This window comes from Candoia aspera, chromosome 2 (genome assembly GCF_035149785.1).
Source record: "Candoia aspera isolate rCanAsp1 chromosome 2, rCanAsp1.hap2, whole genome shotgun sequence".
NCBI lineage: Eukaryota > Metazoa > Chordata > Lepidosauria > Squamata > Boidae > Candoia > Candoia aspera.
This window is the reverse complement of record NC_086154.1, coordinates 246,378,001-246,401,502: the sequence shown is the minus strand read 5'-3', so window position 1 is coordinate 246,401,502 and position 23,502 is coordinate 246,378,001. Positions and strand designations below refer to the sequence as shown.

The following is a 23,502-nucleotide window of genomic DNA, read 5'->3' as shown; positions in this document are numbered from 1 at the left end:
TTGCCTACCCATTATAATATCCAAATGGGATTTATTGCTCCATGGGCTTGCACACTGATGCCAGCATAGAAGGTGAAGAAGCTTTTTTATTAAAAAGCCATATTACTACCCAGACAGAACTTAGATACTTAGTGGGGAAAAGAACAGAATGACTAAGCACTAGACAAAGGATACCCCCATTTTCATCTGTTTGGTTGTTTTGTATTGTTAATACATAAACTATACAAAATGTCAAGTTACACACCAACTCACTGGATAAATAGCACCATCCATTGGCATACAGATGCTGCTCACATTCTAGAGGAGTCAAAAGCGCAGGCTTCGTTAAATTGTTCTACTTATTTGAGTTCATCTGATCAATAAACTGAACTCAGTCCATCAGGCGTTCTTCCATATGCAAGTGAAGAAAACATTTAATCACCAACCATTTCCTCTAAAGACAAGTGCCAATTTGAAATGAAGTTACATTTAATTGCCAGAACATCTGAGGAGTACTTTTTACAGTGTAACACAGTCCGTAAGTTTCTGTATTTTCAGTCTGAGACAAACACATACATGGATAGCTTTGCATTACAGGAATGTGCAACGGATTATTATACAGAGCTGAATGGATCACTATAGACTTGGTATTTTCTAGTAATCAGATCACCATGTTGCATTCACCTAAACATTAAAACATGGATACTATTTCAAGTTTATATTGGTAAATGCTGTACTGGAGAGACACCTGGCTCTTACTTTGCCAACTTACTAATACACTTGTTTAAATGGTGAATTCTAGCCATATCATAACATATTAGGCAAGAATGTCATTTTGCTCACTTGCCTTCCAGCTTAATAACTTATTTTAAAACCCACTTATCCACTTTTGTATCTATCCTTTTCTCAGCACTGATTCCATAACAGATAAACTTGCTGGAGGCCAATCCATAATAAAATATGTTCTAGGAAAACAGTACTTTGATATCCTGGACAAGATACCGTCAAGGATGTTTCAGCTTGCATAATTTAGAGCTAGCAATTGCATTTTTAGAACTCACCAGTTAGGAGTCACACAATATTCGCCCATTTCATAATTCAAATATTCTTTCACCTTGACATTTGGGTGGGCAGTCTAGAGTGCTAGAAGGCTTTTTTTTAAAATTGCAATAATATTGGGATGAAGAGTCTACAACAGCACTTGATTATTTTATGTTCTTGGCAACTCAGTGCTGCTGACATCATGATCTTCCCTTGTGCAGAAGTAATTACAAATCTGTGTGGCTTTGTCCATAAAGAACCATTAATTTCTCTTTCATTTTTCACTTCTGGGGCTTCTAAGCATTGATGAAAAGTGAAAGTGAGGGACTAGGAGACACCACAGAGTGCTTGTTTTCTTCAATCCACATGGGCTGAAAATTACCACCAGTTCCAAAGTAAATTGCTTCCTTGGCGTAAGAAGTTCCAAGGTCTTACTTGAACGAACTGCAATCCATAGGTTGAAGAATGAGGCAGATAATGCAGACTGAAGACAGTAAGATCAGTGTCCAGTTGTTCCTTATATCCTTTTGACACAACAATCCAGTTATAGTTTTGCCAATAACACCCACTTCTGGTTAAGAGAAATGAGAGTACGTGTGAGCATCTCAGAGCTGCATTCCACAACACTTGTTCTCTTTTCGCATTTGGTGGGCTGTGGGAAACAGAATTTTTTAAAAAGCCATGTGATTACCTGGATGTATATACACATATTGCTTTTTTAAAAAAAATTGTGGAGTACTTCAGATTGGGGTTGACAATATAATGCCCATGAATGCCTGGGTATCCCACTGCATCTCAAAACAACACTTACAGCCCTCCATAATTAAACAAGATCTGGAAGTTTTGTGAAATAACCAAACCTCATAAATTTTCAAATGAGAACATTGAAATTTAGAAACCTTATCTCAGAGAACTATGTTCTCACAAGACCACACAAGATTTTAGCTATTTTTAATTGTTTCAATTTAAGGAGGGTGCTGCTGCCATCAGGGAAAAGCCCATGTTGGTATATGGGGCCTGAAAAGGTTGCTGATTGTTCAGCTGAGTTCAGATGGGCTTTTCAGAAGCCAGGTTAAGTAGGATTACCACTACAATAAGCATCACTCACCAACCTAATTTATGCAAATGGATTTCCAAAAGGATCATTACAAGGAGCAGAAGACAATTGTGGCTGTTGAGCTGCAATCTGGAAAAAAGGGAAGAGAAAAAGAAAACTTCCACCATGATTTGAAGATATTTCTGTAGACAAACTTTTTGCCAAGTGAAACGTACATGAGCACTACCCTATCTTCTACAACTTATTTGGCATACAAAAGCAAAACTAAACACTGTAATTTTGTAGCAGCTAATGTTATAACCATATACTTCTTAAGGGAAAGCTAAGCATGGAGATACCAATTCTAATCACATTTCACAAAACCTAGAGTGCAGATTCCTTACAGAGATGGAAGACAAGCAACACAGTCCAGCGTAGCCATTTCTACACCTTGAAAAACTGCAGGATATGGAGGACTTCACCGTATTTGCCACAGTAGCTTAGTCCTGCCAATGAATGCTGTTCAGGCCCAGAACTTGTCCAACCCACTGGGTCATTTGGTTGAGCATCAGTGCAATCTGTAGAGACTGTCCACATCTAACCCACTTGAATACACTCTTCTTATTAGCTGTAGATCAAAGATAGCTTAAGAATTATTCATATATCTAAAACTATCATTTTAGGGGGGGGAAAAAAAGAACCAAGAAGCCTTTCCGGAAACATAGGCATTTAAATGTCTCAGTATCTGTATCTCTTTCCAGCACTATCAGCCTGCCAGATGTTAACCAAAGGTGTGAGTTCTGTTTTCTCTACCCATCAGTTAGCTACAGAGTTTGTTCTACAAGATTAGCTGACACAGAGAAACATTGCATTTAATTATGTAACAAAATTTAACTTGAAAAATGTGGTGGGCCAACTTTTCGGTAACCCTTAGAGGCATCTCTGTAGAGCAGCCTTTCTCAGCCTTTTGACCCTGGAGAAACCCTTGAAATATTTCTCAGGCCTTGGAGAACCCCTGCACATTCAGGCTCAAATATAGGCCAGAAGCTACAAATTTATTATATTTGTTTCATGTATAGGCCTGTATATATGCATTAACAGTGTTCTTAAATTAAAAATAAAGAATGAAACTTACCTCTTTAATATGAAGTTGCCTGAATTCGAAATAATTTTTTAAATAAATTGTAATCTCCCAGGGAACCCCTAGTGATCTCTTGCGGAACCCTTGGGTTCCACGGAAACCTGGTTGAGACACCCTGCTGTAGAGGGTCTCCCTTGTGAATTAGAACCTTTGTCATGATCACCGTTGCGATGCTTGTGACATCGCAACGGCTCACATAACAATACAGGGAAATGGGTACCGGGCGGGTTAAGGGAAAAGGCAACTAGCTAACAAAAGAGAGCAACAGGTGCTGGCAACAAAGTATCGACTCTAGCAGGAGGCGCGGAAGGAAGAGATACAATGTTGCAAAGAAGGTAATTGACAAGACCAGACCACAAGGCGCGGCTGAGCTGTCAAAGAGATTACGAACCTGATCGCCCAGCAATGAACCATCACCGGCCAGGAAAGCAATCGAGGAAACGCCCAGAGCACAGGAGGGGCTCCACGACCCCTCACCTACCGGCAACGGAACCGACGGGGCTCGGGGCGCACCCGGAGTAAGAAGGGGTGGAGCACTGACCGGCACGGGCTATTTAAATCCCGTTCCGGCGCACTCCACTCACTCTCAGCTTTTCTAAGGGCATGCATTCTATACTCAACTAAAACCAGAACCTAAGCCTACACTAGTGTCTGTGGTTTTACTGGGTAGCAGGCAGAGCCTGACAACCTTCTTTGAAGGTTTTAAGAAGAACATCCACAGATAAAAGTCTCTCTACTTTGCAGGGAACCCCCCCTGCATAGAGGGCATAGGACAACCAGTGGAGAGGAGCTCACATGCTCATCACTGTTCCTGCTCCTGACACCTAGAGGCCACACATTGTTAGATGAATCAACAGCTTTGTTATTCAGTTTAACAGCTTATGTGTCATGAGTAAGGACATTATGGGAGCCCACGTTCTTTCAATTTAAGAGAAAGCACTAGATCATAGCTAACTAACAGAAATTTGTTGGATTTTCACATAACACTCTAAGCCAGGCTAAAGTGAATTTTGTGGTTTAACTTTTTATAGCAATCCAACTATTGTCTTAATATTTTGTGTGAACTGGACCACTGAGTTAAGCCATAATACAGTGTATTTATCTGAGCACAAAGTTGCTGTGTTCAGCATGCTTTTTTCTTAACTCACAGTTAAGCCATGGTGTCAGTCACCACATGGGAAGTGGAGTCCAGATACTTACTGAAGCTGGTGTGGGAGCAGCAAAAGGATCCATCTTGAAAGGATTTTCAAAGCGGTCTTCGGCCTGGTTGGAAATAACTGGGGCAGCATTTGACCTCAGAACAGGCTTCGGGGGCCCTGCGTTGAACAAAGGAACACTTTTTTTAAAAAAAACAAATTACATTTTAAGAGGTTCACCAAGAAGGTCATTACATAGCAAAGAAATACACGTTTGGCATCAAATAAGCACTTTGCAGGAAACAGCACCCAAACTTGATTGTTCAATGAGGGTACCTCCACAAGGCCCTTGCATAATGTATGTGTTTGTGCATACAACCGCCCAGAGTCGTCGCAACACGAGATGACCGGTGAAGAAATATGATGAATAGATACTCCATGTCAAGGCTAACTAAACAACTTATACAACACACCATACACCCATGTTCCCCAGACTTCATACAACCAACACAAGTCAGCATTTTGTCCTGAAATCAAGGACCCACATTTTTCAAAAAAATTGTACTAGTGTCAGTCCTTCGGGGCAGTCAAGACAAGAAACCAAAACTGTGAGTACTAACACTACTTTTATTGTAAGATTACAGTAACAGAATCTTGCAAGTCCGAAAGTCCTTGTCTCCTTCCCTGCCTTTACTTTCCAGGGAACTAGGGAGGGTCCCTTCTGAGATGCTTCCCATGTCCCCATTCCTTTTGTGGGCTGAGACATCTCGTCTGACTGTTGCCTAGGCTGCAGCTCTTCCTCCTGCCTCCCAAGGTGATTCTCACCGCCCGCTACATTAGTTTACAGCTTTCATTTGGACTTTCCTGCCCTGGCTTATCCCCATAAGCTTTTGAGAAAATTTCTGACTTTCCCCACCCCCGTCCTCCCGACACACTGGGATGCTACCACTTTTACTGGTGGAAAGTCTTCCAATCTTTTTTCAGACGGACAAAAGCACTTCAACAGCCACTGTTGCATCTAGAGGGCACAACTTTTGTAGCTCTGGCCCAACTTCCTAAAAGCCAAGGGGAAAAGTCCCAGACAGATTAAAAACTTGATCCCGATAGCAACTTTCTTTAGCAAGCCAGGAACTCTAGAAGCACCCTGAAGAAAGAAAGGAGCCTTTGGGGATACAGGAGACTTGTGCTGCCTCAGGAAAGCAACGGTGCTGGTTTCTTAGTTTAACAGGTCTCTTGGTGTCAATTCAAAGCTGAAATCTATTTTATTATGGTTGTATCTCATTTGTTGTCAACCGGAGACAGCATATATGACACCCTTACTCAGCCTGGGGCCATCCACATCTGTAGCCATCAACTCCTAGATTTCTGAACAGTGGCTGGGGAATTCTGGGTACTGAACTCCACATATCTCAAACTGTCTAGGTTGGGGAATACTGGTATACAGAGTTCTAGTGCTCTCCACTGGGGCACTGACCACCCCCAGACTTGGTTGTAAAGTAAAGCCAGCTGCATCACATACAACCACATACCACACTTTTTGTATCAGCCACTTAAGAGAAATGCCTTATTCCAGGCCACTCAACACATCTATGGTCAAGAAGAGGCTTGATGTGGAACTAGAGAGATAGCCCTTAAGGTTATTCAACAAGACCAGAAGATTTCAGCAGCCAGATAGCTTCCAAGTTATCATGGTCAACCACATCCTGAGCAACCTCTATTTTGTTACCTGGTTGTTGCTGCTCTGCTCTCCTCACAGGCACAGCAGGTGGTTTCGTCAGCTGGAAGTCTTTGAACATCTCCTTGACATCTTTTATCTCTTTATCTCCCAGAGGATCCAAAGCAGTAAAGGCATCACTTTCTTTTTTCACACTGCTCTCCTTCTGTGGTGCAGTTCTAGGAGGCAACTGAGGAGGGGGGCTAGTAGATGACATGGAGGACATCATAGATGGAGGATGAGATGCCAGAGTAGGTGGAAACATGTTGACATGGAAAGGGTTCCCAGCGGTAGGAGGCTGTGCCCATGCATTGGATGGAGAAACACACACAGATTGACTCCAGAGATCAGGAGCTGGAGTCTGGCCTGGAGCTGCCAAGCATGCTGGCTGGCTCCAACTAGGTGCTTGTGGAGGAGCACCAAAACCAAGAGGTGGTGTAAAGCTCACTGGCTTAGCACTCAGAGCAGTTCCAGGAAAGACTGGGGGTGGCTGACTGAAGACTGCAGACTGGGGACCCCATGCTGGTGTTGGGGATGCTGAGGTAGGCAGCCCACCTGGGGAAGAATAAGATGACTCATTTAAATGAACTCGTTAGACAACTCTAAACACCTTACCAATATGATTTCATAAATGTTGACCATATTCTTCCCTTTATATCCATATTAGCCGTTACCCCCTCTATTTGCAAGAAGGCTTTGTTGACAGATTTTGTTAGAATGTATTCACCTGCAGCAAACCGTTTTGTAAAAGTCTGGTGACTCTTGAGTAAAGGGCAACTTTGTTGTGTGGTCTTAAAATTCTGAAAATCCAAGTACAGAATATGCTGTATCATTTTAATAGTCATGTTTTGAATGGCAAAGAATAATGTGTACAAGGACAAGATCCAATATCTTGCAGATCCCCATAATGGTGTCTGTAGCATAGCACCCACCTGTATCTTAAACAGAGTTAAATAAACTTGGAGCAGCTCCGGCATTGTTGTACATGAGAGATGTACCGTACAATTTTACTTTTATTTTACTTTTATTCTTGAAAAAAAGAAAAGGTTATGTTGGGCCAAAGTAATTTTCTCTAGCCAGTATTGTAATAAAAGTCAGTAACTATCTCAGGCAATGGGAACCATCACATGGTTTTCCATGTGTCAAAACGTTTACAAAGTTAAAAATGAAAGATAGACAAAATCACATGAGATTCTATGTCACATAAGATTAAAAAAATAATAAAAATGGTTAATTGTGGAAGTCAGTAGATATCATCTAGTGATGTTTATTGTGCTCATGAGGACCATTTTGCCACTCCTGTAGATCAAAGAGTTTCCTATATTGTATTAACACACACAAAGACCAATGTACTAGATCTACTTTGGAAATGTAATTCTTGGGAGAAAATCCCTGAGTACTACATTTCTTCCTTCTTTCCAAGCCAGTGTTCTTCCCAAGGAGCCTACACTGAGTTGCTTAAAATCTGCCCCAGAGATCCTGCTTGAGATCAGCCTTCTCACTAACAGTGCTTGTTAAGCTGTACCTACCTCAAGATGATCACTGAACTAACCAGTCCCTTATTTTCATTTTCAAAGGTTACAGGCAAAAAATGGATATGCTATGTAATCTTTTTTAAAGCCAATTTTTAGATTGTTTTACTACCAGCTGATTGACTTATTTATACACACACACACAGTGTACCAAAAAGTCAGGCCCCATAGATATTTTATTATATAGATTACATTAAATGTTCAGATTGGCTGCTATTCTCTTTTAAATACTTCCCTACTTATATGACACATGACTTCTAAATATCCCTAAATACAAATTAATAATATACATTGTGTTTGGCCTATGGGGCCTGACTTTCAGCACACCATATATACACACAGTTTTCAGAGGAATTACAAGCTACTTTTCTGCAAATCAGGTTTAAGCTCATAATTTCTAATATCTTCATATATTTCAAATAGTGGGGATATAGCCAAGGAGAACAAGTCATATTGACAATCCTATGAATTTCCTAACTAAATATAACAATTGTAAGATAGGCCCATACTACGTGAGTTAATGACTGAGCTCCTGAATTCTACCTTTAACAGCATGCTGCATGCAACCATCCCTTACTGAACATTCTTTAAAGTGTACAGTGTAGATGAAGCCATTTTGTTCTGTTTTAAGTTAAAAAGAGACTCGTTTCACACTGTTATATTATTAGAATAATCTGCCATTGGTTTGCAAAAATGAAATATTTAAGCATCCTCATCATTGTCCCTCTGTTGGAAAAAGACTCAGATATTGACATACAGCATGTCAACAGCCTGGTCAAATTTCCTAGAGTTATGTTGTCTATGATATGAATTTCCATAAATCACTGTATTACACACAAAGTATTTCTACAGATAAATCTTAATCCAGACCATATCATTTATTAATGTTTGTGTAATACTGAAAAATGCATTTGTGCCATAATATACCATCATCATCATCATCATCCTCATCATCAATAAAGCACATAAACCTCTCGGGTTCAGTTACTCAAATTTAATTTTTCAGGGTAGTTCTCTCTCTAAAGATGAATATTCCTCCCTTATTCTTCTACAGTTATAAGATTCTTTCTTTAATGAAACAAGCTGAAATACTTTCAGACTCACTTTATTAAATTTGGGACTTTAACCTCACAGCTCAGCAGTACTTTTGCCAACCTCTAGCCTGGAGGTATGTAATTGTTAGGGGGTCAAAGACGTGAACTTCTTAATGTACGTAGAACTACGACAAAAAGCTAAATGAATTAAAAACAGTTAATAGAACAACTTTCCAAGTGGGGTTAATGACAGTCCATCACATAAACACTTGCAGTTTGGTGACACTCAAAGTTCTGAAGGAAGAACTGTGTAGGCTGTCCTGGCTGTGGCAGAAATGAGCAACCTGCTTTTGTATCGTTTTTTAGGGTTGTATCCAACAGTGTCCTCCACTACTAGATGCCTTCCCAAAAATGATCATAAGGGCTTGTTTGCTTGACATGCCTTCCCATGATTAACTGATCTACTGCTTACCCTGCAACCCCCTTTTGGGGGTCTGCATAAGACACTGGACCATAAGCTAAGGCTATGAGCTCAATCCACACAACATACTTGGCTAACATGCAGCTAGGTTAATTTTTCACAGTCTTTACCAACCTAGTCCAGGTATGGGAGCTGCTGGAGGAGGGTTGGTTTTGAAGAGGTCTAGTGGGCTGGCTTGTACCCCAGAAGGTTGCCCTACAGTAGTCAGAGCACTTGTTGCAGAATACCCAGGAGCAAAGATATCAGGACCAAACAAGCCGCTGGCTGCATTCTAGAAAGAAACCAGAAGGAGCCTTTGTTAGAAAGGCTGTTTTTTGCACAGAAAGTCTCATGTTATTTGGAGTAAAGGGACTTCAGTCCTGTTTTATGCCCCCGGCACCCCCAGTTTGTTCAGCAACACTGCTTCTGAAACATCATGCCATGATGTTTAAATTAATACAAACCTGCTCCCCTTTAATAGGGTAGTCTGTCCTAAAAATCTGAAAAATAACCAAGGAAGACTTTGCAATGTTTACAGTTGTAGCATCTCTTGGCTTGCAGAGCTTTTGTGTGCAACTTCCTGTAAATGATGATGGAACATCAACTGCCAAGAACATTTTATTGTGAAATGCAACCTTGCAGCGTTTTGACATGCACTCTCTCTAATGCAGAAGGATTGGGCAGCACACAAATTGAATAAGCAACCCCAAAATGTGACATATGGGAAAGTTAATACTGCAATTTGTCTACAACCTCAGAAGCATATTTTTATATATTCCTGAAGAAGTGAACACTATTAGAATTAGTTCAATACTAACATTCATGCCATGGCACATCCGGTGCCAGAACTGTCAAATCAGTTTCCAATAAAATGATCATTAATCAGTGAGAGTAGTAATCAAAGCACTGCGACTAGGGCTGGGGAAACCAAGTGAAACTATGGTCCACTCTCAACCATAGAAACTCATTGGGCAAGTTGGTGTCTCTAAGCCCAACCTACCTCTCAGGAAGTTGTTGCAGGGAAAAAGTGGTGGTGTGTATACTGCCTTTAGCTCTTGTAGGAAAGATGGTATCCACATTTTATAAAGAAATAAATCTCTTAATGAGAAAACCTTAATTTCACAACACATGGACAGATTCAACCACAATTTCAGCTGGGAAACTGTTAGCACTTTAGATCAAGCCCAATCCAAACACGCTAGGGAATTCCTGGAAGCTTGTCATTCAGACAAATCAATCGTCAGACACACAGAGATAAACCACATTTACATGCAATTCAAAACAGGGAATAAAAAACCTAAGAAGGAAACAAAAAGACTAAAACACATCTCCTCCAGCAGCCAGTATCCCTCCAATAAGCAGGGATCGATGCCAGACATACAATCAGGCAGAAAAAAATACCCTAATCGAGGAACCACCAAGGAGGAAACCACACCCCCACCAACACTGGCAGGGCAAGCTACTGTATATAAACAGACAGCAAACTTCACACTCACTCACACTGATGATGTTACCGAGTTGAGTAATGAAATGTCTACAAGCAGACGACCAAGTTCAGAGAGCACCAAGGACTCCACAGTTCAACCTGGAGCTACATATTCTCTTCTACTGGAAATAAACTCAGCACCACCTTTGGCCGACTTAAGCGGGCTCATCAGCTGCTCAGCAAGGCGTGCTTAGTCTGCCCAGATCCCAGCTCTGACAGAGGCCTAACTGTGCGACTTGGCCGAAAAGGCTTTTTCCCGGGAGACAAAAAGTGGAACTCTATCTCAGAACTTCAGTAGGCTGTATGTTACAATGTTTTGTTATGGGGCAAAATGTTTTGCTCCAGCAAGATTTTGCTTTATTGGACTCATATGAGTCCAGTACAATGGATAAGCCTTTTCATCATGCAGTAGTTAATGCTGGAACCTACATTTTTAAGATAGGCTTTTAACAGGAGGGTATGCCCTGAACACTGTATTTGGTTTGGCTAAGTGATCTGGCTCTATCGATGTCCAAATCCAAAGCATAATCTGTGCCCCCCATTCATTAGAATGGGAAAACAGCTATCTTCAGTCAGTCAACCAATCTTAATATAAATATAAATAAATAAAGGGATAAGTTTGCAGACATAGCTGTCCCTTCCACAAAGATCAGTTATACTTAATTTCAGATAGGTACATACAGAGGGCATAAGTCAATATCTGGATTGGAGGAAGGTCATTCTGAATCTCCTTTTTCCTAGTCTAGCATATTGCAGCTTCACATGAGCTAACAATGTTTAAAATCACTCTTGTAATCAGGTTTTCATTTATTGTAATTTTGATTTTATTGTCTCTTATCTCTGCTTTCATTTGACAGTTGCTGGTACAAGATAAATCTTTACTTTTTTTTTTTGCAGAATGCAACTGTTTGTAGCCTCAGCTGTACTCTGATCACCTTAATGCCATCTGATCCATAAGTGTGTGTGTGTTGCTTTTGCCTCAGAGCTGCAAAATCAGTCTAAAGCAGCCTGAATTGATGGTGTTCAGCCAAATCTAATGCACACTCCTAGTTTTGTTTTTTTTAAAAAAACCAAAAAGCTACATTCCTGAAAAAGCTTTCAATCCAAGCATATACAGGTAGTCCTCACTTAATGACCACAATTGGGACCAGAACTTCAGCTGCTAAGCAAAGCGGTCATTAAGCAAATCTGACCTGATTTTATGACCTTTTTGTGGCAGTCATTAAGTGAATCACTGTGGGTGGTACATGAACCATGTGGTTGTTAAGTGAATCATGCAGTTCCCCATTGATTTTGCTTGCCAGAAGCCGGCTGGAAAGGTCAAAAGCGGCAATCACATGATCATGGGATGTTGCAACAGCCATAAATGTGAACCAGTTGCCAAGCACCCAAATCGTGATCATGTGATGGCTGCGGCCGCCATGAGTGTGAGGACTGGTCATTAAGTCGGTTTTTCTAGTACTGTCCAAACCATCACTAAACAAATGGTTGTTAAGCGACGACTACCTGTACATGGTTGATCCTCCAATACCAGATTCTGGTACCTGAACTATACAAAGAAAACGTTTTGCTTCTTCCAAAACAATATGCACAATACATGCATTACTAATTTACGCATTTTACTTACCCAAGATATAAATACATGGCAGCATTAGGAGAAAGAAAATGAGAGTAAGAAAGAATGACTACTGAGAACGTTAAGCTCGCAGTGACTGCAGCATTTACAGAGTGAAGGCAATGCCTCTCTTACCAGCAGAGCTTTCAGGAGGAGAGGAAAAGAATTTCCTTCACCTACTCCAAATAGAAAACATGCATGTTACCACCTTGTGCATGCCCCAACGTTCACCTGAACAGTCCTCCTTCCTCTTCCTGGCTTTGTACTTTGTGGAGGTGGGCTAATCGTGATGGAATCTTGTGGCACTGGCTGAAGGCTGCTCTCAGAGTCTAGCCGTAACCCATTTTGCACAGGCATTCCTTTGGGAGAGCTTTCTGTAAAGACACTCAAGGGGGATTTGGCCACGAAACCATTCTGTTCTCTCTCCGGGACCCCGTCGGATGTCTTCACTGCTAAATGCGCTGATTTACTTTCAAGCAGCCATTGGCTGGCCGGCATCTCCTGCTTGCTAGTCCGGTTGGAAATCTGATCAAACTCTTTCCCAAAGCAGTCTATATCCCCGTTCACACCACTGTTCTCCATCTTCTGACTGGAAGGTTTTAAAGAAGAATCAAGGGAGGGGGGTGCCAATTGGTCAGGCTGCGTGAAGGGATCATCACTGAAAGGGTCAGGGCTGGGGGTGGGAAAGAAGCTCAGGTTTGCAGAGAAAGCGTTTTCAGGCAAGAAAGGCGGTTGCAGCTTTGACAATGGCAGGGAAGGCGTGATGTCGTTCAAGAAAAGGTCCTCCCCTTTGAGAGAAGTTGGAGGGGCCTCAATTTCAGAGTTTAAATCCACTAACAGGATCTCTTTATCCTCCTCCTATTAGGTTTGGGAAAGAAGACAGATTAGCATGTGCAAGTAGTCTCATGAGCTATTGATTAAAAAAATGATAAGCAAGCAGATTTGAAATGGATTTTTTTAGAAACTGTGTGTCTATGACAGAGAAGCATTTTGCTGCCTTTTTTGTTTGTTTGTTTTTAACCATCAGTTATTGAACCAGCTATTCAGTCTTGGTTGGGATTTACAACAGCCTGGACAATATATCAAACCAATCAGGCTGGGAACATGCCTGCACTGGTATCTTGTCTCCTGTTTTATTTAATTATTTATCAAATTTATATAGGCTCCAAAAGTGACCCTGGGTGGCGTACAACAATTAAAGTAATAATTATATAAATCCAGTCATGAGATCAACAGTTTTGATAATTCTTTAACTACCGTTTCTGGTTCCTCTATGGCATAAACATGTTGCTTGAACATCTGAGTAGGCACCATTTATAGTTAGCATGAACCAGAATCTAAACAACAATTAGCTAGCTTTTAAATTCTCATTCATTCCAACAAGACACGATGACTCCTCCAAACTCAGACAGTGCACTGAGCCATGAAAAAGCCAGAGTTTACAACAAGGAGACATGAGTTTAGATAGCTGAGCGCATTTTCACATTAACCAACTGGATTGGCTTAGTGTGTTGTGCAAACATGCCTATTGGAGACCAGGATCATCCATGCCTGATTATGAAACAGTGGTAGAAGGAGGAGGCTATACAGGCTTTTACTGAAACAGCTCTGAATATCCATTGTTGGATGCCAGTTTCACAGTGACTTGCTCATAGCAATGTTTGATCAAGAGCTTTCCAAACCTATCTAATTAGCAAACCAAGTGCATTAAGGCAATTTATTCAAGTAAACTTTGCCAAAGCTTTCCATGCTTCTTCCTCCAAGCTTCTTTCTTTAGGCTCATTTATTATCTTCTTCTGGAATATAATGTGCTTCTGTGCATATCACTAAAGTTACTGTTGTTCATCAAGCCAGCCAAAGCCATGCAAAGATACTTTATGGAAACTCAGTTTGGGGCCCATTTATGCTAGGCATTCTTCCTTAGATATCCAGATCAATCCCTCTACTAAGCTATAATCATCCTTTTGGCATTTATCAATAGTACAATCTGCAGTTTGTTCAAGGTCCCTTCATCAAGATCTTTGAAGGGAGGACTGTCTATATAGGATGATTTGATTATCCAGGAACGATGGGAGGAACCATCAAGAGGATTTGTCAAAAATTCTGCAGCGAAAATCGTTTCAAATTCCACTGATTTTGAAGGCAGTAATTATTTACTACTCACTGTGGGACTGTTGAGGTCAGGAGGAGTAGACATGTCTCCAAATAGATCCATCTGGTCAACACCCTTTAAATGCAAAGTATGCAAGAGTTAGGATTCCATACTTCAATCTCTAAGTCAGTCAATTCCAAACAACAGCAGGCACAGGAATGCTGGAAAAAAAACAAGCTGTTGCTGCATTAAGCTATACGAGACAAACTATCTATATTAGTTCAGCCAACGTTTGCAGCAATAATGCAACCCATTCTGGTTTAACCACCACTCAGGAGCTTATTAACCTGCTCTTCAAGTTAGAAATTTCTACGTACCAGCTTTATTTTGCCAACTTGATCAGCAGTTGCTTCATCATTACCATTCTGGAGGAAAACAAAATTAAGTCAGGTTTAAGAAATCGATTGCTATGCTGTTTGGTGCATAACTAGCCAGATAAGATGCTTCTTTCTTACCTCAGTTTTACTGGCCTCTTCATTCTGAAATAGAGGAAAAAACTTGCATCAAGAATATTCATGAAAAGTTGCTTTAGACCAGTGTTTCTCAAACTTGGCAACTTTAAGACATGTGGACTTCAACTCCCAGAATTCCCCAGCCAGCAGGCCAAGTTTGAGAAACACTGCTTTAGACCATATCAGACTTACGTCAATCCAGCTGGTATTGTCCTGTCTGACTGGCAGCAACTCTCCAAAGTTTTCTGTGAAGTTTGCTTCATCAAAAAAGTAGACCTTCAGTGGTGTTTTAAGTTGATTATTATATTGTTATATTGTTGGCACTGGTATTATATTATCTTGTGATTTTTATTGTTTGCTTGAACAGTGCTTAGGTATTAAGTGCATACCCAATAATCTTCAACTCTGCTTTTAAAATTAAAGGTTAAATCCGGGCATTGTGTATGCTTTCTAGCAACCAGTTATGGTTGCCCTTGGACATGCTAGGGATGGACAAAGGGGCAGTCTGGGGTTTTCCAGTCAAACAGGCCTCTCAAATTACCCCCTGCCCTCAGACTGGCAGCAATATTGGCCCACCAGTCCAGAGTGCAACAACCATGCATACTTTAAAAAAGGAAAGCATTTTCCTCAGTGTAAATGGCAGGCAGCTGAATCAATCAGATGCTGCTTTGTGGCTGTGTAGCCAATGAGAGTACTGGAAGAGTTATAGCTTCTTCCCTCCCTTGCTACCACAGTGTTTATTACATGTGCACAAAAGCCACTATTGTCAAGTGAAGCACTATGCCCATGTCACCAATTAAGAGCAAAGCACCACAGTATTTTTGCACAGGTAGTGCGCTCAGACTTTTACCAAGGCAGAGGGCCCCTTTGAACATTCTGCACAGCCCTATAATTTAGCTAGAAGTTCAAGAGGTAGCAAACAGCTGTGAATCAACTGCAGTGTTGTCTTGCTTTATATCCAGTTAGAGCGTAGTCTGAAATCTGTTGAGTCTACCATGAAGCAGCATTACCTTCCTCTTATCATCCTCTTCTTTTTTCTTTATATTATAGATTACTTGGAAGAGATCCTTCAGGTCTACAACTAGAGGTTCAGCCTAAGAAAAGAGTGAAGTGAGAAGCATTTTTTAAAAAGCTGGTAAACATTGGAACAGTCAGGCATATGGCGCAAGACCGAACAGCATTTCGTTCTGTTGTTCTGTTGTGGTAAACGACTAGAGGGCAACTAACAACAACAATTCAAGTGCTTGAATTACAAGCACTTTAAATGGCAGATAAACAGTTTCAAGAAATGTAAATGATTGTGCTAAGCACCATCCAAGGAGAAAAGATTGCCCCAGGCCTGCAGGACTAAGAGGAATCCCAGCAACTGATCTGCAGTCCTCTAGGAACATCTTGCTTGGAGATCTAAGGATAATTCTGAGCCAGAATGAAGCACAGCTCCTGTTTTCAAGCTGTTGCTTTATTATGCATCTCAATGTAATAGATAGGATTACAGATTATTATCAGACTAATAGGAATGTCATTAGCAATGATTGTCCAAACAGTATGCTTATGGATAAAGCACATTCAGGGAGAACCTGCAACTGAACTGAGTCAGGGAAGTTACTTTAAACCAGAGGTGGACAATCTTTTTGGCTGGGGGAGGTGTCACCTTTCCCTTTCTTGTCTGGGCTGGTGGCAGCAAGGGACAATAGCTTCTAACTTTACCTACACCCTTTTCTGAACTACACAATATCACCATCCTAAGATAACCTGTATTATTTTTGTGCTGTTCACCATTACTGTTGCATTATTATCCTATTACCTGTTGTGCTGTTTTTATGGCAAAGAACTGGTGCTGCCCTTCTCCCCCACAGACATAGCCAAAGGCTCGATTGTCAGTCACATCTCGAGCAATAAAAGAGATTTTGTTGACTGGATGCTCATGCTCAATAACCTAGAATCAGATCAAGTGATATCAAAATAACCTTGAATAGCATAATCCCTTGACAAAGTAATCAGAACTCAAGACAAGCAACTTGACAAGTTTGTGTATCACTCTTAATCGTTTAAAGAAGTTTTCTAATCAGGAATGCTGCTACACTTGTTCACTTAAGCTGATGTTCAGTAATTTTAAAACTTTTTTTTTACTCTGGTAGATAAAACACTGTAAGTAGATTCACTTATCACTGTTTAACCTTGGTTGATTGACTAAACCATACTTGGCTGGATTTATACATTACACTAAGCAAAAAGCAAATAAACTGCATTATAGTTTAACATGTAGTTTGAATCTACCAGTTCAAAGATCTAGAAAGCTAAATTTTCCTGAATAATATGCATACACTGATCATAGAACCAGAAACCCTAGACAGAGTTATGAGGGTCAAAAGTATTTTATACAAGAGAAGTGTTACATTCCAGTTTAGAACAAGGAATATAGACAAGAAGTCAGATAGTGACTGAAGATGTCACATTAGTTGCTTATCTAACCTAACAAGAACTAAGAAGAGTAGAGCCTCAACATTTATTTCTCATTTGCTGTTTACAAATCACAGCTAACCCAGTTTTACGTAGTTATTCATAACATATAGCAAGGGTTAGCAGGTGAGTAATTTTTTAGTTAAGCGCAGGATACACTACTGTGGACAAGAGGACCACAGAAGAAATGGAGTAGCCTTCATAATTAATAGTAAAGTGGCTAAAGCAGTGCTCGGATACAATCCAAAAAATGACAATGATCTCAATTCGAATTCAGGGCAAGCCATCTAACATCACAGTGATCCAAATATATGCCCCAACCACAAATGCTGAAGAAGCTGAAGTAGAGCAGTTCTATGAGGATCTGCAGCACCTGTTGGACAACACGCCTAAAAGAGATGTTATTTTCATCATGGGAGACTGGAATGCTAAGGTGGGCAGTCAAATGACACCTGGAATTACAGGTAAGCATGACCTGGGAGAACAAAATGAAGCAGGACATAGGCTGATAGAATTTTGCCAAGACAACTCACTCTGCATAACAAACACTCTCTTCCAACAACCTAAGAGAGAGCTTTATACATGGACTTCACCAGATGGACAACACCGAAATCAGATTGACTACATCCTTTGCAGCCAAAGGTGGCAGACATCTATACAGTCGGTAAAAACAAGACCTGGAGCTGACTGTAGTTCAGATCACCAACTTCTTCTTGCACAATTTAGGATTAGACTAAAGAGATTAGGGAAGACCCACAGATCAGCTAGATATGAGCTCACTAATATTCCTAAGGAATATGCAGTGGAGGTGAAGAATAGATTTAAGGGACTGGATTTAGTAGATAGGGTCCTGGAAGAACTATGGACAGAAGTTTGCATCATTGTCCAGGAGGTGGCAACAAAATACATCCCAAAGAAAGAGAAAACCAAGAAGGCAAAATGGCTGTCTGCTGAGACATTAGAAGTAGCCCAAGAAAGAAGGAAAGCAAAAGGCAACAGTGATAGGGGGAGATATGCCCAATTAAATGCAAAATTCTAGAGGTTAGCCAGAAGAGATAAGGAATTATTTTTAAACAAGCAATGCATGGAACTGGAAGAAGACAATAGAATAGGAAGGACAAGAGACCTCTTCCAGAACATTAGAAACATTGGAGGTAAATTCCAGGCAAAAATGGGTATGATCAAAAACAAAGATGGTAAGGACGTAACAGAAGAAGAGATCAAGAAAAGGTGGCAAGAATATACGGAAGACCTGTATAGGAAGGATAACAATATCGGGGATAGCTTTGACGGTGTGGTCAGTGAGCTAGAGCCAGACATCCTGAAGAGTGAGGTTGAATGGGCCTTAAGAAGCATTGCTAACAACAAGGCAGCAGGAGACGACGGCATCCCAGCTGAACTGTTCAAAATCTTGCGAGATGATGCTGTCAAGGTAATGCATGCTATATGCCAGCAAATTTAGAAAACACAAGAATGGCCATCAGGTTGGAAAAAATCAATTTATGTCTCCATACCAAAAAAGGGAAACACTAATGAATGTTCAAACTATTGAATAGTGGCACTTATTTCACATGCCAGTAAGGTAATGCTCAAGATCCTGCAAGGGAGACTTCAGCAATTCATGGAGCGAGAATTGCCAGATGTACAAGCTGGGTTTAGAAAAGGCAGAGGAACTAGGGACCAAATTGCCAAATCTGCTGGATATGCAGATATGCAGATGATACCACTTTGATGGCTGAAAACGAAGAGGAACTGAGGAGCCTTATGATGAAGGTGAAAGAAGAAAGTGCAAAAGCTGGCTTGCAGCTAAACCTCAAAAAAACCAAGATTATGGCAACCAGCTTGATTGATAACTGGCAAATAGAGGGAGAAAATGTAGAAGCAGTGAAAGACTTTGTATTTCTAGGTGCGAAGATTACTGCAGATGCTGACTGCACTCAGGAAATCAGAAGACGTTTAATCCTTGGGAGAAGAGCAATGACCAATCTCGATCAAATAGTTAAGAGCAGAGACATCACGCTGACAACAAAGGTCCGCATAGTTAAAGCAATGGTGTTTCCCATCATAACATATGGCTGCGAGAGCTGGACCATAAGGAAGGCTGAGAGAAGGAAGGTCGATGCTTTTGAACTGTGGTGTTGGAGGAAAATCTGAGTGCCTTGGACTGCAAGAAGATCAAACCAGTCCATCCTCCAGGAAATAAAGCCAGACTGCTCACTTGAGGGAATGATATTAAAGGCAAAACTGAAATACTTTGGCCACATAATGAGAAGACAGGACACCCTAGAGAAGATGCTGATGCTAGGGAGAGTGGAGGGCAAAAGGAAGAGGGGCCGACCAAGGGCAAGGTGGATGGATGATATTCTAGAGGTGATGGATTCATCCCTGGGGGAGCTGGGGGTGTTGACAACTGACAGGAAGCTCTGGCGTGGGCTGGTCTGTGAAGTCACGAAGAGTTGGAAGTGACTAAACGAATAAACAACGAACAGGATATACTTAAGCCAGATGCATAATTAACTTCTCCAGTCTATAACAGCTATATTGAAGCAACTCCAGCTTCTATTTAGGCACAGTGTTTGGGAGTATTAAAGATGTAGGGGGACACTAGCATGTCCTTGTTTCAGTAGCAGGTAGATCTCTAAACAGAACCAGACCCCCCTGTTGCAGATAGCTTGACTCCAGAACTCACCCCAGTCTTTTCATCTATGATTTTGATTCCAGCAAGAGAGATGTTCACCCATATTTTCTGCTTGTGCTGTCCTTGGGAGCGGGCTGCAACTGCCATTCCCTATTAATCAAAAGCCAGCATGAATACTATATGAATTGATTAAATAAATAATAAAAAATAAATGTTTCATTATTCAAATCAACCAACTTCACTTTGTGTTCTTTTCTTAAAAGCACATGTAAAACCTATTTTAGAGCCTTCTTGTGCTTCCATCCAAAGAAAAATGTAACCACAGGATTACAAACTGCCTGCCTCGATTGGCTGATTCTAATGTATCCCTTGATTTTTGCATTCCTACCAGATCAGGATGCAGTGAACTGTCACTTCTCAAAATACGGAGATTTATCCATATTTATATTATATTAGCAAATACACAGCTCTTGAACTTTACTTCCCCCGCCCCAGTTAGTAAAGCTTTCTGATAGAAAAATACAAAGAAAAGTGACTCTCCGGTAAGAAAGCTAAATACAATTTATATTTAAATTGCTCATTGTTCTAGCAATGTTTCAATCTTATTTTTTTTTTATCTTGCGCAAATTCTAGATACTGTATTTTTCTCTTCTTTGAACACTTGTTTTATAAAACTCACAAACATGACCTTTGGCCATCTCTAAATTAAGTCTGCATCAGCATGCATACAGGTAGTCCTCGCTTAAAAACCATTCATTTAACAATGGTTCAGAGTTACGATGGCTTTGAAAAAAGTGCTTTACAACCTGTACTCACACTTATGACTGTTGCAAAATGTTGCACCACCCCTGCAGTCACACGATCACAATTCAGGCACTTGGCAGTTGGCTCGCATTTACAACCAGTTGCAGCGTCCTGCGGTCACATGATTACAATTTGCAACCTTTTCTGCCAGTTTCCAGCAAAAGTTGTCCATTGGGGAAGCTGGATTCACTTAACGACCATAGTAAAAATAATCATAACATTAGGTCCAGTCACATGGTGACTCACTTAACAACCACACTTAACCAGTTTTCTGTTCCCTATTGTGGTTATTAAGTGAGGACTACCTGTAATGAAGTACTCTGAAAACTCTGGTAAATCTAGATTTGCAAGCACCTCCTATCCAGTGTTAGCAATCCATCACCCTCAATGCTAAAGATGCTCTTCTTGGATAGAAAGCCATATCTATATATCTGATATGCCTTAAACTTGCAGGAGATGATTCAAACCTACCTTTAATTTCATCATTGAATCTTGGCTCATCTTGTCTCCCCTTGCTTCTGGAACATCATCAATACCAATCAGTTTGGCCTTGTACTTTACCCCATCACCTTGAAATCTGGCCAAAAGGAATTCCTCTGTCTTTTCCAATCCTGAAAAGCCAGTTTAACTCATGTCAGTCCATCTGCACTCTTGCTGTGGCTATAGATAACAGAGTACAGTATGCATTTTACAACAGCCAGTGCCCCGCATCTCTGTATTTAATAAATAACTAGGTCTCCTACTGGGTGCAATGAGAAAACATTCAGCATACAGCAATTCTTCCGTCTTGCACTAACCATAAAAATACTTGAGCTATAATTGTGCATAGAGGAGCACAAAGGGTCAATTCTCTGAACTTAAGGTTACATATAGGTAAAAGTTGGAAGAGCCAAGATTGGCTGCCCAGTTTACAAACTCAAATAATTCTGCTATGTATGGCAAGGCCATACGATGGCAGTCTAATGCAATATTCCAATTAGTTTGCTTCTAATTCAGAATAACTTAAAATAAAAAGGATAGATGGATACTTGAGAGACTGTAATATTATACCTTACACATGTTTTTGTACCCTATAAAGATTCACAAGCTTCAGGGTCAAGATTTGCTGGACTGGACCAAATCTGTTCATTTTACCACTGTGTTTTTCAAAGCACAGTTTGATGTTCTTGCATCAGTTTGCAAATGCTTAAAATATATTTGGCATGAACTTTGTTGTAATTTTCACACATTTTCCCCAATTATAAGCATCCCCTGCAAACAATTCCTCCTACTATCTGCTTTCCCAGTTAATATTTACCCATAGATACATTCATGCCTTTAATGCATAAGAGAAGTACATCCCAGCATTTGGACAATTCCAAACATGAGTGCAATTTGATTTAAACTGTACTGAAACACGGTTTAAAAGGACCTTCATCCTATGTTGATCTGCACCAGGCTCTGCTTGCTTTTCACAGGTCTTTTCCAGATTGTTTCAGAAATGAACTGCCTTCTGATTCACTTTTACACCTTACCTTTCTTTTTCTCTTTTTTGGAAGGCTGTGGTTTGAGTGGCGTTTGCTGCTGGACAGTTTGCTGCTGATGGTTGACACTGGTGGTTTCTGCTTCACTTGACATGATGAGAGGCCAGCTTCAACTCCAAAGACAAAGACTGTGCTTAATAATAAAACTCGTATCCAGTTCCAGATCCTCAGAGGACAAGCATACCAGTTTGACCTTCAGAACAGAAAACGGATATCCCGATTTATCTCACTGTGTGTTGCATTTGAGCAGGGAGGAACAACTCATTGTGGATCTGTGATGTTTAATGATCTCCCTTTGGGAGCAAACCTCTGATCTGGTAGACCTCCATTCTCTCTCTCATTAAAAGTCAACAGAAAATTTAACCAGGTCTGTCCAAAGGCAGGTCAGGCCATATACTAAAATGCATGAAATTACTTAGGTCTCCTCCATTTTCCTTTATTTTTTTTTAAAAGCCCAGCACATTTACAATAGTACTGAACTCTCTGAATGCCAGAGGCCTCTTTTCAGCACATCCTAGTCATATGGACATTCTAGGAAGCACCAGGGAAGAGGTCTCCTACCTCCAAAGAACTCAGTCCTGTCCTGTTTTAAGTATGGCGGGATTTTGAACAGACTGTCTTAGAAACCTTGTCTACTCCAAAAAGTGAAGCTCGGCTGCCCCCTACAATCAGCTCCTTCTGAAAAAAGGACAAATCTTAACTGGACTTCTTTCCAACTAGCACCAATCATGCCAGAGATCCAAAATGGTAAAAAAAGAATCCACATTCACCTCAACAAGCTTTGTGGTAGTGTTTTTTGATTCCTGTTCTAATTTGAACGTGAAGCTCAAGAAATGGAAACCTATAAAGCTGCTTTATATTAGCATAGAATATTTGTCCATCTTGCCTCGGTCTAAAGTTGATCCTCCCAATTCTAGGTCTTATTAAATAAGACACTGAATGCTAGATTTTCTGCATGGAAAGCATGTACATTACAACTGTACTATAGTAAAGATAATTTGTCTTTTGAGTTGAGCTTGATGATAACTTCTTGGAACCTCAAAGCAGTTGTCTTCACAACAGTATATAATTGCTTTCCCACTGCCTTTTCCCAGTATCTTTTTTTGCTGGTTCCAGTATTGTCTACCTGGTACCAATAGCCTTCCATCCAAGCACAAATAAGGAATAACCCTGCTTAGCTTCCAATCCCAGACAAGGTCAGATACCTCCATAATAATTACAATAGTGTTGAAATTCTATCTTGCAATTCCCCGACAGTGACAATTAAAAACCAAAAGGATCTTGATGTAGTTCCCTTAC

General features: G+C 40.5%; 1 protein-coding gene across 8 annotated transcripts in view; it reads right to left on the bottom strand.

Annotated features, from left to right (window-relative positions):
- Positions 1-384: 384 nt before the first annotated feature.
- DAB2 (DAB adaptor protein 2) overlaps positions 385-23,502 on the bottom strand; it is a 47,971-nt gene continuing 24,853 nt past the window's right edge. For 2 of the 8 annotated variants that reach the window (XM_063295723.1, XM_063295721.1), the window contains exons 2-15: positions 22,195-22,396; positions 21,152-21,291; positions 19,928-20,026; positions 16,583-16,714; positions 15,789-15,872; positions 14,782-14,805; positions 14,644-14,691; positions 14,339-14,401; positions 12,406-13,032; positions 9,209-9,365; positions 6,060-6,602; positions 4,398-4,513; positions 2,133-2,206; positions 385-1,672 (exon numbers count right to left, since the gene is read on the bottom strand). In XM_063295723.1, coding sequence (XP_063151793.1) covers positions 2,138-2,206; positions 4,398-4,513; positions 6,060-6,602; positions 9,209-9,365; positions 12,406-13,032; positions 14,339-14,401; positions 14,644-14,691; positions 14,782-14,805; positions 15,789-15,872; positions 16,583-16,714; positions 19,928-20,026; positions 21,152-21,291; positions 22,195-22,297 — 2,205 coding nt within the window. In that variant the 5' untranslated portion in view covers positions 22,298-22,396 and the 3' untranslated portion in view covers positions 385-1,672; positions 2,133-2,137. Of the gene's footprint in view, positions 1,673-1,977; positions 2,207-4,397; positions 4,514-6,059; positions 6,603-9,208; positions 9,366-12,405; positions 13,033-14,338; positions 14,402-14,643; positions 14,692-14,781; positions 14,806-15,788; positions 15,873-16,582; positions 16,715-19,927; positions 20,027-21,151; positions 21,341-22,194; positions 22,397-23,502 lie in introns of those variants that run through there. The other 6 variants (XM_063295722.1, XM_063295725.1, XM_063295724.1 and 3 more) reach the window with 6 other exon arrangements.